Source organism: Morus notabilis, unplaced genomic scaffold, assembly GCF_000414095.1.
Source record: "Morus notabilis unplaced genomic scaffold, ASM41409v2 Scaffold387, whole genome shotgun sequence".
Classification (NCBI taxonomy): Eukaryota; Viridiplantae; Streptophyta; class Magnoliopsida; order Rosales; family Moraceae; genus Morus; species Morus notabilis.
The window spans coordinates 243,179-255,699 of NW_010359578.1; the positions used below are offsets into that span (position 1 = coordinate 243,179).

Sequence of the window (12,521 nt, forward strand, 5' to 3'; positions counted from 1 at the left end):
CATTGATTCTCTAATGGATAGTGATTCATAAAACACATTCATGAACCAGAGCGCTCTTACTAATCCAAGTACCGAATCAACACTCAAGAGAATTATTTATCTACTTTTTTTCTCAAGAGGGAATGGATTCCATCTCGTATAATAACATTCCCAACTACCTATTTCATCATGTCTCCAAAATACAAGGAATAAGATTCAGGGTCTCGGAATCCGTACCGAGTATATCAAAAGACACAAATCCATAAATAGGAGTTGGTTAAGAACTTAGGATTAAGATCATTCTATATATGACCATCGGTAGACTCAATTAGAATTCTATGCTTAACGGAAATTATTAGAAATTCATATTGTGTATGTGTCCCTGTTCCACACAATCTCATTATGTGAAATATACTCATTCAATATCTCACTATATTAACAGTACAGATAGCACCGTTCCATTCTAAATGGGAATGGCATGTATTAATAATGTTTTAATTAAATATTTTAAACTTTAATTAAATTCATTATGAACAACATTTTTTTATTATTATCCTTAAGCATTATCCTCTCGTATATAACACTTATATACAATGTTTAAGGTTACATAAATAATCACGAAATTTTCATTTGATATTCATAAAATATTCATAAATATATGCACATAAAATGATGAATAAACTATTTTATTAATTAAATAATAAATATCCTATTACATCTCATGCTTCTAGGACACTATTCACAACATCATGTACCTGACACGTGACGATTTCCGTCACTCATTGCAACAGAAGGATAAAACTTGTTAACGGAATAAAGTTTGGAAGGAAATGATGTTACTCTTTAAAATTCGAGAGGTAAAGTGTTAAAAGAGTCATAGTTCAGAGGGAATTTTTGAAATTAATCTAAAGAAAAAAGAAAAAAGAAAAACACACACACGGACTTATTTTCCAGAAAGCAAGTTCCTTCATAGTTTTTTTTCTTTTTTTTTTAATTTCAAATATCTTTTGTTACTGGTATCTCATACATTTTGTTTCTCTTCCATGGCGTACAGGAAAGTTTGATAACGGTCTGAAATTCTAGGGATAAATTACAAGTTTTCAAATATATAAGGCAAAGTGAGAAAAGAAAAAAGACCTACCTTTGGAGTGAATTTATAAAATGTATCCATTAAATTAGTAGTTATTTCGATAATTGGTTTGATATGATGAAGCCAACTCAGGGTTAACTAAGTAGACCATCTAACTATAAGAAACATATAAGGAAACTTGGGTTGGGTGGTCGAATCTTCATCCAACTCAAAATTTTTTGCCGAAATTTTTGAATATTTAGTAGAATGGCCGATTGTTTAAATAAATATTTTTGGGGACCACATCTTTTTCCTCCTGTTTAAATAAATATTTAGACGACGCTCGGAGGAGAGTTGCAACTATGATGCTTAGTCACGATCTCCTCGGCGGCGAAGTCTGTGTTGGCCTTGGAAATTCAGCACAACAACGTTGCAGCTCAACGACGAGAGGAGACGTCGGAGTCTGGGTGGCATTGGTGGGGTGTTGCAGAGAGGAGGGGGAGATTCAACACAATGGGAGACAAGAAAAGAAAAGAAAATTTATTTTGAACTTTTTATTTTTTTGTGGTTCGCAATTTATCGATGATAATAGATCTTAGTATATCAATGATTGATATTAGTCTATCACTAATTGATTAGTTCTACCATTAATTGAATCAATATATCACTAATTTATTTTAGTCTATCATTGATTGACCTTTTAGCCTATTATTGGTTGACTAAGAGCCCGTTTGGTTCATGGATTATAATCATGAGATTAGAATTATTTTCGATTTACGTGTGTTTTTTGTGAGAAAAAATACTGTAGCGAACCATGAACCATGATTCGAGTCAGAGAACGAATCCTCCAACTAAACGGGCTCTAAAGCATTATTTTCTTTTTTTTAGGTCTTAAATACTTACCGAATAATGAGATAGAAAGAGAACACAAATAAAGAGGTGGAGACAAAATCGTGCAAACCCAGAGAGTGAGAGAAAGAGAAGCGCATAGAGAGAGAGATTCAAAGAGAAAAGAAATCATGCAAACCCAGAGAGAGAGAGAGAGAGAGAAGTGCAGAAAGAGAGATTCAAAGAGGTAGTGGCTGCTAGGGTTTGGGAGGTTAGATTGTGTCATTTTAGGTTAAAAATAAATTTCATCAGCTATTTATTAATTTTAGGTAGATGCGGCTCTTTACTAAATTAGGGCTAGAAAAAGGGTAAAATATGTTGTTGTCCCTACATATAATTATGACTAAATTCATTCAAAGAACTTTCTAAGTTACAACTTTACAAGAAAAATGAACTTAAGGACTTTTTCTGTTACGTCAACACACTAGTAGGTTAAATTTTCAGTCTGTTAGATCTGCATAAAATCACATAAAAATTAAAATGTATGCAGATCCAACAGTTAAAAAACTTAGCCTATCAATATATTAGGCGTACTAAAGAATCTCCCTATATATTAAAACTAAACATATATATTTATATGTTCAAGAAATATATTTTTATTCTTTTTGCTAGTGAGAAATACATTTTTATTTATGGAGTTTCTCTGATAGGCCACTCTACTGATAGTCTCAATTTTTTAATCGTTAGATCTAATTAAAATCACATCAGATTAAAAAAATACCTAAAATATACAAAATTTTGATAAAGATCCAAGGAATTGTCTCCAATCCGGTAGAGCGACACTTATTTATTTCTCTATAAAACATGTATATTTCTTTTTTAAAATGTGTATATTTCTTTTTAAAATATGTATATTTTCTTTTATGATAAAATATATAATATATATATATATATTTTAAAAAAAATATATACACGTTCTAAAAAAAATATACATCTTTGCGGATCTTTTTGGATAACTTCTTGTACTTGCTACAAATATCTTTGTTGTTGTAAGAATGCCTGACAAAGAAGTTACACATTCACATGTACCCACGTTTCGCTATGGTCATGCTATGTTTGTTTGCCAACTCACAAGTTGGACATAGGGAAATTAGGGAAAATGTTACAAACGGTTTCTGCTGTTTTTAAGGAACTTTTACAATAGAAATTAATATTTTATCATATTAGTAAGAACTATTATTTTAATTATCAGACTATTTTTCAACAATTTATTCTATGCATAAGAATAATTTTGTGTCGTAAATTTTTAATATGAACACTTATAAATTGAACTTTTAAACAATAATATAAAGATTAAAATATTTACTCTCGGAGTTCTTAATGTTAAAGAAAAAAGAGAAAAATACCTCTTCTAAATAGTACCATTTTAATATTTTGGTCACAAATATTATCAAAAGAGTAGTGTATGAGGAATGAATGAAAGGTATTGTGTAGTTAAAAGGGTAAAATTCCAGACCAATCATCTCAAATGTAATCTACACCTTGCTCTAATTCTAATTCATTCAATCAAAAAGGTAAATTACATTTTTCAAAATCATGAAAATTTTACCCTCCAATGTAATGGTCGGTGACCCTAAAATAAAGAATGATCCCTCAATAAAAATAACTCATATAGTATTGAATTATTTAAGGGACAAAGCTAGAAATATCACTCAATGTGGTAAAAATTGATATTTATGTCATTCCACTTAAAAAATAAATAATTGTCCTTAAATTAATAAAGAGAATATAAAAAATAATGATGACACTTAATTATTTAGAACGATAAATAATTGATATGTACAAAACCATGACAAATATGTACTTCTTCTCACTGTATTTTATTTTACGCATAAAATGAACTTTTCATAAATAAAAATGGATTCAGTTTGGTTTGTTTCGTTTTTTATTTTTTTTTAAATTTTGGTAGAAGGTTTGGATTGATTTTTGCAATTTGACAAATATACAAAGTGCAAACTAAGCCGAAAGTACAAAATATCAAACCAAATGAAACTAATTCTTAAAATAAAGAAAAGAAGAAAAATAGTCAGAACGTATGAATTTAATAAAAGCCATTGGACAAAACATAAAAGTGAATTAAAAAGAAAACTATTTGGTAATTTACGTATTGTTACTCTCAATGATATGAATGTAAAAACAACTGTTAATTTACATGCATTAATCCCACAATTACAAGAATGTAGAACTTTACAATGAAATTCCTTTACACCTAAATGCTTTCTACAACATATTTTTATTGATTCTCACTGATTTTCATATTTTAATTTAATTCTTACTTCTAAGGAAAAACTTTCCAAAACCATTTTGCCTCTTTTTAGTCTCAATGATGATTCCTCTTTCTTTATCTTTTTTTTCTTTCTTTTTATTTCTCGGTAAGCCAATACAAACTCAACCCGAGCTCTTCCGAACCTAAGCCCCGCCTCACCTCACTCTACCCCATGCCGTTTGATCTAGTAGTCATTGGCGCCTTCCTGATGTTTCTATGTTTCAAAGGATGTGAAAATTCAGAATCTCGTTTAGGCAAACTTAAACCACTAGAGTGCAAATTCTGTGGCTCAATTCTATTTTTGGTCTCACCAGTAGTAATCTCCTGTTGCTTCTCAGGGTCTAATAGGACATCTTCCAAACTGGCAAGAGATTTTAACTGTTGGCCAAGAGATGCTATTGTTTTCTGGCACTCTGCAAATTTATCAGCAGCCAAAGATAGCTCTTTTTCCTGCCATAAACAAGAAAACTGAAGTTTTGAGAGAAAAATAATAATTCAACTATTGAATTTGAATGAAAATTTGGATACCAAAATTATACACCTTAAAAAAAAATTAATAACCAATTTATGAATGAAGTGAACCATATGTGTAACTTGTTTTTATTTTTTGAAAAAGGGAAAATACCAAAAACACTTCATGTGTTTTGTCTAAATACCACTTTTTCCCCTCTTATTATACGAATGCCTAAGACACCCCTAATAATGTGCGTCATTTGAGACACCAAAATTGAAGGGGATTTGAATCCGATATTCTTCTAAAAATTTTAAATGGCTATATTTCAGGAAATAGTGAGGATATTCATATTATTTAGCACAAAGGGAGTTTTGGTTAATAAGCCTCATTCACATAATGATTTTGAAAATTCAGTAAATGCTAACTAGTGTTCAGGCTATTCTACTTCCTATTCCAGGAAATTACTATTAGAAAACTCCATGAGATTCTAGTGCGTTGCAACTAACCTGCTTAATCTTCAAATTGACATTAGCGCTTTGTATACGCTCGAGCTCAGCCTCCTGCTTGTTCTCCGCTTCACGTTTCACTATCAGTAGCTCATTCTCCATTTTCTGGCATCTGGCAACATTGTCTGCGGACAAAGCTCGCTCCTTCTGAACCTCTTCTTCCAATGAGCCAATTTTTGAAAGCAAGGCATTGATCTCATTTTCCACAACTCTAAGTTGAGACTCTGCCAGCTCTTGTTTTGTTCGAGTGGCCCTTTCTTCTTCTTCTGCAGCTCTCTTCGATTCATTCGCAAGGACCAACTGTTTTTGTAGCTCTTTCAATCTCTTTTCGGCTACCAAAAGCTGACTTTGTGATGTCTCGAGATGTTTTTCGCACAAACTCAGTGCCACCTCAAGTTCAACTTTCTCCATCTCGATTTTCTCTAACTTATCTTCTAGTTCTGCTATCCTCTGAATCATGGCATCAAGTTTGGTTTTAAAACGGCTTTCCCCACCAATAGGTTGATGCGATGCAGATCCAGCCACGGTGAAACCGCTTTCAATATCTCTAACTGGCAATGCAGCAAGCCTTTCCATTTCCAGAAAATCATCCATGAGATTGATTTCTATTGATGGGACCATTCGATTTTTCCCAATAATCTTCTCATTTCTAAATTGATGTTCTGTAACTAAAGAAGACGCACATGAACCTGAGTCGCTTGGCTCACATTCATTTAACTCCAAGCTACCCATTTTAAGCGTACCCGATTCAATTGTTAATAGCCTTTCCCCGCTATCAGACTGGCTATCCGTTAAAGATTCTACATAAACTGAGGATGAAGAGCCGGACTTTTGATTGTTAACCTGGGACACTTTCCGAGCCATGGCTTTTAATCTGCGGCACTCAGCTTCAAGCTTAGCCACCTTTTTTATACTCTCTAGATGCTGCTTGCTAGCTGTTTCAGCAGCTTTAGTGCTCAAGTCCCTCTCAATAATCCTGATTTCGAGCTCTTCAGCTTTAGAAAGGAGCTCCAGTTTAAGGGCCGAGTTCTGCTTTTCCGCAGCCTCGAGCTTTGCTTGAAGATCAGAGTCAATTGGGGCAGCAGCTTCTGTTTTAACGTTTTGCAGCTCCACCTGAAGCTCAAGAAGTTGACTCTGAAGCAGAGACTTCAAAGATTCCCATTCATGAGTTTTCTTTGCAACAGCATCGTGGATTTTCTGCTCCTGCTCTTCTCTCGCTTGACGAAGCTGCCTGACACATTCCTTCAGTGCACCGTCAAGATGACCGAGCCGGTCTTCAAGAACGGAATTCTTCTGGTTAGCCGCCTCAAGTTTCTGTTTTAAAATTAACACTTCATTTTCTGCATTCTCCCAGCCTTAACATTCAAAATTGAAAGCAAAAGAACTTTGTTACTCCCTCATGAAAAGGTACATATAAAAAGAAAGTTATCCTCCAAATTCACAATGAACCATATGTCACAGTTGATTTTTTAAACGAAAATTCAAAAAGTACACTTCAATTTCCTTGATGTTGATATGTAGAGAGGTTATTTATGATCCTTTTAACTTCCATTTTACAGTAACCATTCAGTATTTTATTTGGTTTTGTCCCTAGGTCTAATGTTGCTTCACAATGAATTCATATTCTAATTCAGCACTAAAGTTCAAGAGTTAACCTAATTTCGACTTAAAGTTGATTAAGGAATAAAAGTAAGAGAATTAATACCCGAGACAGCTTCTTCTGCAACTTTAGCATGCTGTTTTACCAGGTCCTCCTTGGCACTAATGCTACGAAGAGCGGCGGATAACTTATCCGTTAAGGTCTTTACACTTTCATTACTGTATTCATCATTTGGTGCGGCTTTGGACATGACTTCTGGTGATTGAGTGCTTTGAGTTGCATATGCCTACAGAAATGAGAATTGCCGTCATCATACAGTCACAACATATGTTAGGCAGCAAATGCAAGCTGAAATCTTCTCATGCACTGTATGAAAGGTAATATATTTCATAAAACACACAGACAAGGGAATGTCGTCATAACATCTGGGCAAGGCAAGCTTCAAAATAATAATAGTAAATAGGGAAAACAAAAACAAAAACAAAAGTCATCATTGTTAAGGAATAAAAGACCAGCCATATATTATAGTGTCTACAAGATCTTTTTTTCAGCTCCATCGTTTATGTTCATTCTTTGTATCATTCTTTTCGCAGAACACCAAGCGTGTAAAACACAGGTTCTCATATACCTAGACTAGTTGTTGAAACAATGGGCCCGTTTGGTAATGTTTTCAAAATGGTTTTGTTTTCGGTACAAAAAAGAAAATGAGAATGTTTTAAAAATTATTCTGAAACTAATTCTAAAATTACGTTTGGTGGTCTTTCAGGAGATTGGTTTGAGTATAATAAAAAAGTGAAATCATGTTTAGTTATATTTATGTTTGTTTTGAGTACATGTAATTAATAATCTTAAATTAATATATTAAGTAATTAATAATTGATAATTATTTAGCAAATAAAAATTAATATGTAAATAATATAATAATAATGGATACATTATCATTAATGAGTCGTTAGTAATTAAACTATATATATAATAAATTACTATGCTAAATAATTAAAAATAGTAATTAGTAATTAATTATAAGTAATAACTATGTTAGTAATGTACTCATATTTATTAGACTATGTATTAAGAAAAATAATACTTAAATTATTAACTTTTAGTTACATAATTAAATAATTAGTTAAGTAATTACTAATGTTTGTTTAATAATCTATTATTTGATATATCACATGATCAATTTTTGGTAATTATTCTTTTTATAATGATTAATTACTAATTATCAATTAGTAATTATTATTGATTAGTATATTGCATATTGATAATTATAATTTAATATTAATTATTAATTAAGTAATTACTATTTATTTTTTATTTACCAACTATTTTCTAATTAATAGATTATAATTAACATAATATATGATTGATATATTAATTATTAATTATTTATTTAATAACCTATCATTACTTGTTTTATTGTTAATTAATTTTTGGCAATTAATCTTTAACTAAATAATTAATTACTATATTTTTTATTATTTTATTAATAAAATTAAAGACTTAATAGTAATAAATTAATATTTAATTAATAGTTAATGGGATGTTTGTTTCGAAGGTTCGTCTCTGGTTCTGAATCATGTTTCTTGGTTCTCTATAGTGTTTTTCTCTCACAAAAAATTTGAATTTCAAAAATCAGAGTGAATCATGGTTTTGAATCCATGAACCAAACGTCCCATAAGTAATTACTATCTATTTATTAGTTATTAAGTATATCTATTTATTAATTATTAATTAATACATAATATAATTAGTAATTAATAATTAATTATTTAATATAACATTATTGATAAGTACTAGAAAATGAAAACATAAAAGGGAAAACAACTGAAATCGCGTTCTACTTTCTTCACAAAAATCATTCTCATTGTTTTTTATTTTCGTTTCCATTTTCAAAACTTTTATTAAATAAACACGATTTGTGGACCGTTTTCATTTTCGTGCCTCAAAAGACGTGCGGAAACGTTTTCGAAAACAACTAAAAAAAATTCCAAATGCACCCAATGGGTCTGCGAAAGTAGTACATAAAAACCCTTCAATAGATAAGTGCTAATGCACAAATAGACTTAAGAATTTTTTAATCAATTAAAGATTGACTGAAGGGTACAAATACCTATGAGTAGAACTAAAATATAGATCTCCGTTACTGTTTCAAACTCCTAGATCAGAAATTATAAACACACGTCTCTGTTATTACTGGGTTTAGTGCTCCGAATACTGCTTACCTCAGCCAAAAGTGACTGCATTATGTAATCAGAAATCGGATGCATAAAGTGTGTTAAAAGCACTAGAGGTAGAAAATGCTAAGCATGGGGCACATGCATCAGAAATTAGCAATAGAAGATACTTTATATTATGAAAGTGGCTCCTTAACAATGAAGAAAATGCTGGCACTTAAGAAAAGAGACAGACATTAAGGGATTGACATGCAACTACAAGGATGATCATGAAATGACAAATACAACTCTATAAAAAATCGATTAGCAAGACCGATTGTGTCGCCCAAGTATATGATAAATACTGCCAAGAGATATTTGTAACAGTACATTAGTGGTCCAGGAAATATTGCATACGAAACAGAGAGATTGTCCGTGGAAATTCACAAATAAGCCCGTAGTACTCTATTACACTAAAAAAATGGTCCTCTTCAAAAGAGATCCCTCAAAAGCTCGAGCATTTCTTTCTAGCCATTAAAACCCAAAGACGAAACGAAAACTTATAACTTCCAATGACTAATACTCTTTTGCTTGCCTCAAAACCCCAAAGAAATCAGAATTAACAAGGGCGACACACAATTAGGGCCATCCTCCTTAGCTTATGCCAAAGGTGTAAAGCACAGGACAACAACCAAATTTATGAACAATTATTTTTCCAGGGAAAACACTACGGTAAGTGCATACACAGCAAAGGGCCGTTTCTGTCGGACCACCTCATAGGTACTCAACTTACTTTCCATAAGGTCTAACCAAGCAAAAACTTTCATCTCAGTGGGTAGAAGATTTCCATATAAATTGACATGGAGAAAAGGAGAAAAATTGATGAGCTAGGAAGAAATTCTTCACCAATCCTATAACCAATCGACGCAGGCCTACATGTAACAGGACTTTAGATTCCACACTCAACACTATATAGATCTGAAATGTCTAGTTTTCTCACATCTGGGTCTCTCTTCCGCTCCATAACACAACTACGCGCCTAAATTGAGTTTCATTACAACATCTCATAATCAGTGGTTGACAGTAACATAAATTGATAATGCATCAACCAAGTAATTGAATGAGAAGAGAGCACATTTGACTTTAAATTGACAAAAACAAAGCAATAGCAACCAGGTGTATAACTGAGTTCTCCAACCTATTATTAGGTTTTCTATCTCCGCAGAGGTAGTACCTTAACAATCATTTACCTATCCTTCAAACACATTAACCATCACCTAAAGATGGACATCCAGGTTGCATTCCAGGTCCTAAGATATTAGAAATTGTTGCTCTTGCCTAGACCGGTCACCTCACATAAGGATGCTCAATAACTCAATCCACTGGCAGTTCTAAGCATGAATATTCTTTTTTTAGTCTTTGGAAAACATCACATGCCATATACAAGGAGAGAATAAGATTAAAGCGATACCGTAATTGTACCGAAGAAGCACGGGCTTTTCTACATTTCCATAGAATGCCTTTCAAAAATCCAGAACCTTAAAAAAGCAACCATGAATATAGTCTAATGACTCTAATCTTTCCACCATGATGGGCATGGGCATATGAAGATAAATAGTACAGAAATAATTTCATTTCCCAAACAAAACAAAAAAACTATTCCCTTCAATTGAATCCAGTACTCAATACATTGAAAACAACTCAGGCACCCACTAAACACCAATTGAACATAGTTATACGCTGCATAAAATTTGAGAGTGCGATATTGTCCAAATATATAACTTAGAATCGTGAACAATTTTCAAAATTACATACCACCAAACAATCCAATAAAACAAATGGCAAAAGCTATGAGTTCATATATCAAACAATGTGAATGCCACATACCTGATCATCCGAGAATCTTTCCGAATGCGAAGATATGGATCCCGTGCTCTCGGTCTCACCGGGACTCTTCTCCGAAGACTTCCTCCGCCACAGCCAACTCCGCCGGTCCATCTTGTGTATATTATTGACTAAAGCAGAACCAGGGTGTTAAGCCCTTCAAAGGGACTTCGTTTATACCATCACAAAACCATCTCTGAATTCATCACCACAAACCCAAGTTAATCAAATCCCAAAACTTACTTTTGCTCTTCAAACTTGAATGAAGAAGCAAAAACCATTACTACCAGTTGTATCTTGCAAATGGGTTTCTCTTTCTATGCAAAATTTCAGAAGATTGAAAACAACATGACCAAAAGAAGATAAATTTTCAAACTTTGCGTAGAATTCAACCTTCCCCATTTGATCTAACGCCAAAAACATTAAACTAAAAGTTTCAACCTTAACAACCCAAAACAAACATGTGGGTTTTGAAAATTGTAAAAAGCGTAAACATAAAATTGAATACGAAATGTCTGATTATGATATGGTTTTTGACGTTTATCTTTCTTGACAACTACCTGAAACGCGATACTCGAACAAACTCGTATGACACGCACCTACCAAATTTCCCAAACTTCACGCCATACTCTTACTCTCTCTTACTCAATCCGATAAGAGAGAGATAGAGAGAGAGAGAGAGGACCACAACTTCAAGAGGGTGAAATAGACATACAACTCTTATATTATAAAATATCAAAAAAGTAAGAGAGACCCACATCAAAAAGATGAACATCAATATCCAAAACAAGAGAAAAATCGGAGACCCACATCAAAAAAATGTAGACCAATATTGAAAATGAGAGAAAAATCGGAGACCCGCATCAAAAAATGTGGATCAAAACCAAAAACAGTAGGAAAAACGGAGACCCATTAAAGAAGAGATGAAGAAAGTACCTCAGCAGAAACTACGCCGCAAGATCAGTAGAGAGTTGAAAAACCAATCAAGACTGTCAGAAGAAAAAAATGATAACCAATTTTTTCTTTTCTTTTTCATTTGGGTCCCCAATAATTAAGCAAGAAAACGAGAGAATCACTTTTTATCTTTCTATTATTGCTGTTGTTGGTATTGTTATCTTCATTTTCGTATCATTTGATGACTTTTGGAAATTTGTTGGATTGTTCAAAAAATCAAATGGTGATGTGATTGGCGTTATTCCCGCCTCTGGATGTGGTGTTAAATTATTCGTTCCTTACTCCAATAATTAATAAATGTTTGTTTGTTTGTTGACATTCGTTTATACTTCGCTCAGCAGTGGACGAAATTCAGGAAATTATCTCTCTCTCTCTCTCTCACAGCTAATAACCGGAGTGAGTTTTCTCAATTAATAACTCATATTTGAGAGAGGAATGACACGTTTTCTAGAGGCGAATGAAAGTTATTAGCATAAATTTTGAGTATAGAAATGAATGTATTCTTAAAAAATATATATAAGAAATCCCTAAAATACTCATTGCAAAAAAAAAAAAAAAAAAACTCATTGCATCTTCTCCTTCCCAAAACTATGTTATCATCGTGGTCATTTTTTTTTTATATGTTTCCAATAAATACTATAGTTTAAAAAAAAATAATTATTGTTTTTTTTTTTCTCTCTATTAGGTTAGGGTTTGGTCTTCTTCGAATTTCCTTAGTGAGGATGTGAGTGTTTGGGTTGATTTCGTGGCCGTTGAATTCAGGAT

At 32.4% G+C, this 12,521-nt stretch overlaps 1 protein-coding gene across 2 annotated transcripts; it reads right to left on the minus strand.

The window, feature by feature from the left end:
* Positions 1 to 4,084: 4,084 nt before the first annotated feature.
* Positions 4,085 to 12,027, minus strand: LOC21391312 (filament-like plant protein). 2 transcript variants are annotated; one of them, XM_024163411.1, is made up of 5 exons: positions 11,739 to 12,027; positions 10,806 to 10,998; positions 6,868 to 7,048; positions 5,163 to 6,517; positions 4,085 to 4,652 (listed from the first exon to the last, which is right to left on the minus strand). In XM_024163411.1, the coding sequence occupies exons 2-5, from the start codon at positions 10,914 to 10,916 to the stop codon at positions 4,368 to 4,370; spliced, it is 1,932 nt and encodes a 643-aa protein (XP_024019179.1). In that variant the 5' UTR covers positions 10,917 to 10,998; positions 11,739 to 12,027; the 3' UTR covers positions 4,085 to 4,367. The 2 variants fall into 2 exon arrangements, with proteins under 2 accessions (XP_024019179.1, XP_010093113.1); XM_010094811.2 differs by lacking the exon at positions 11,739 to 12,027 and adding an exon at positions 11,363 to 11,459.
* Between the last annotated feature and the right edge of the window lie 494 nt (positions 12,028 to 12,521).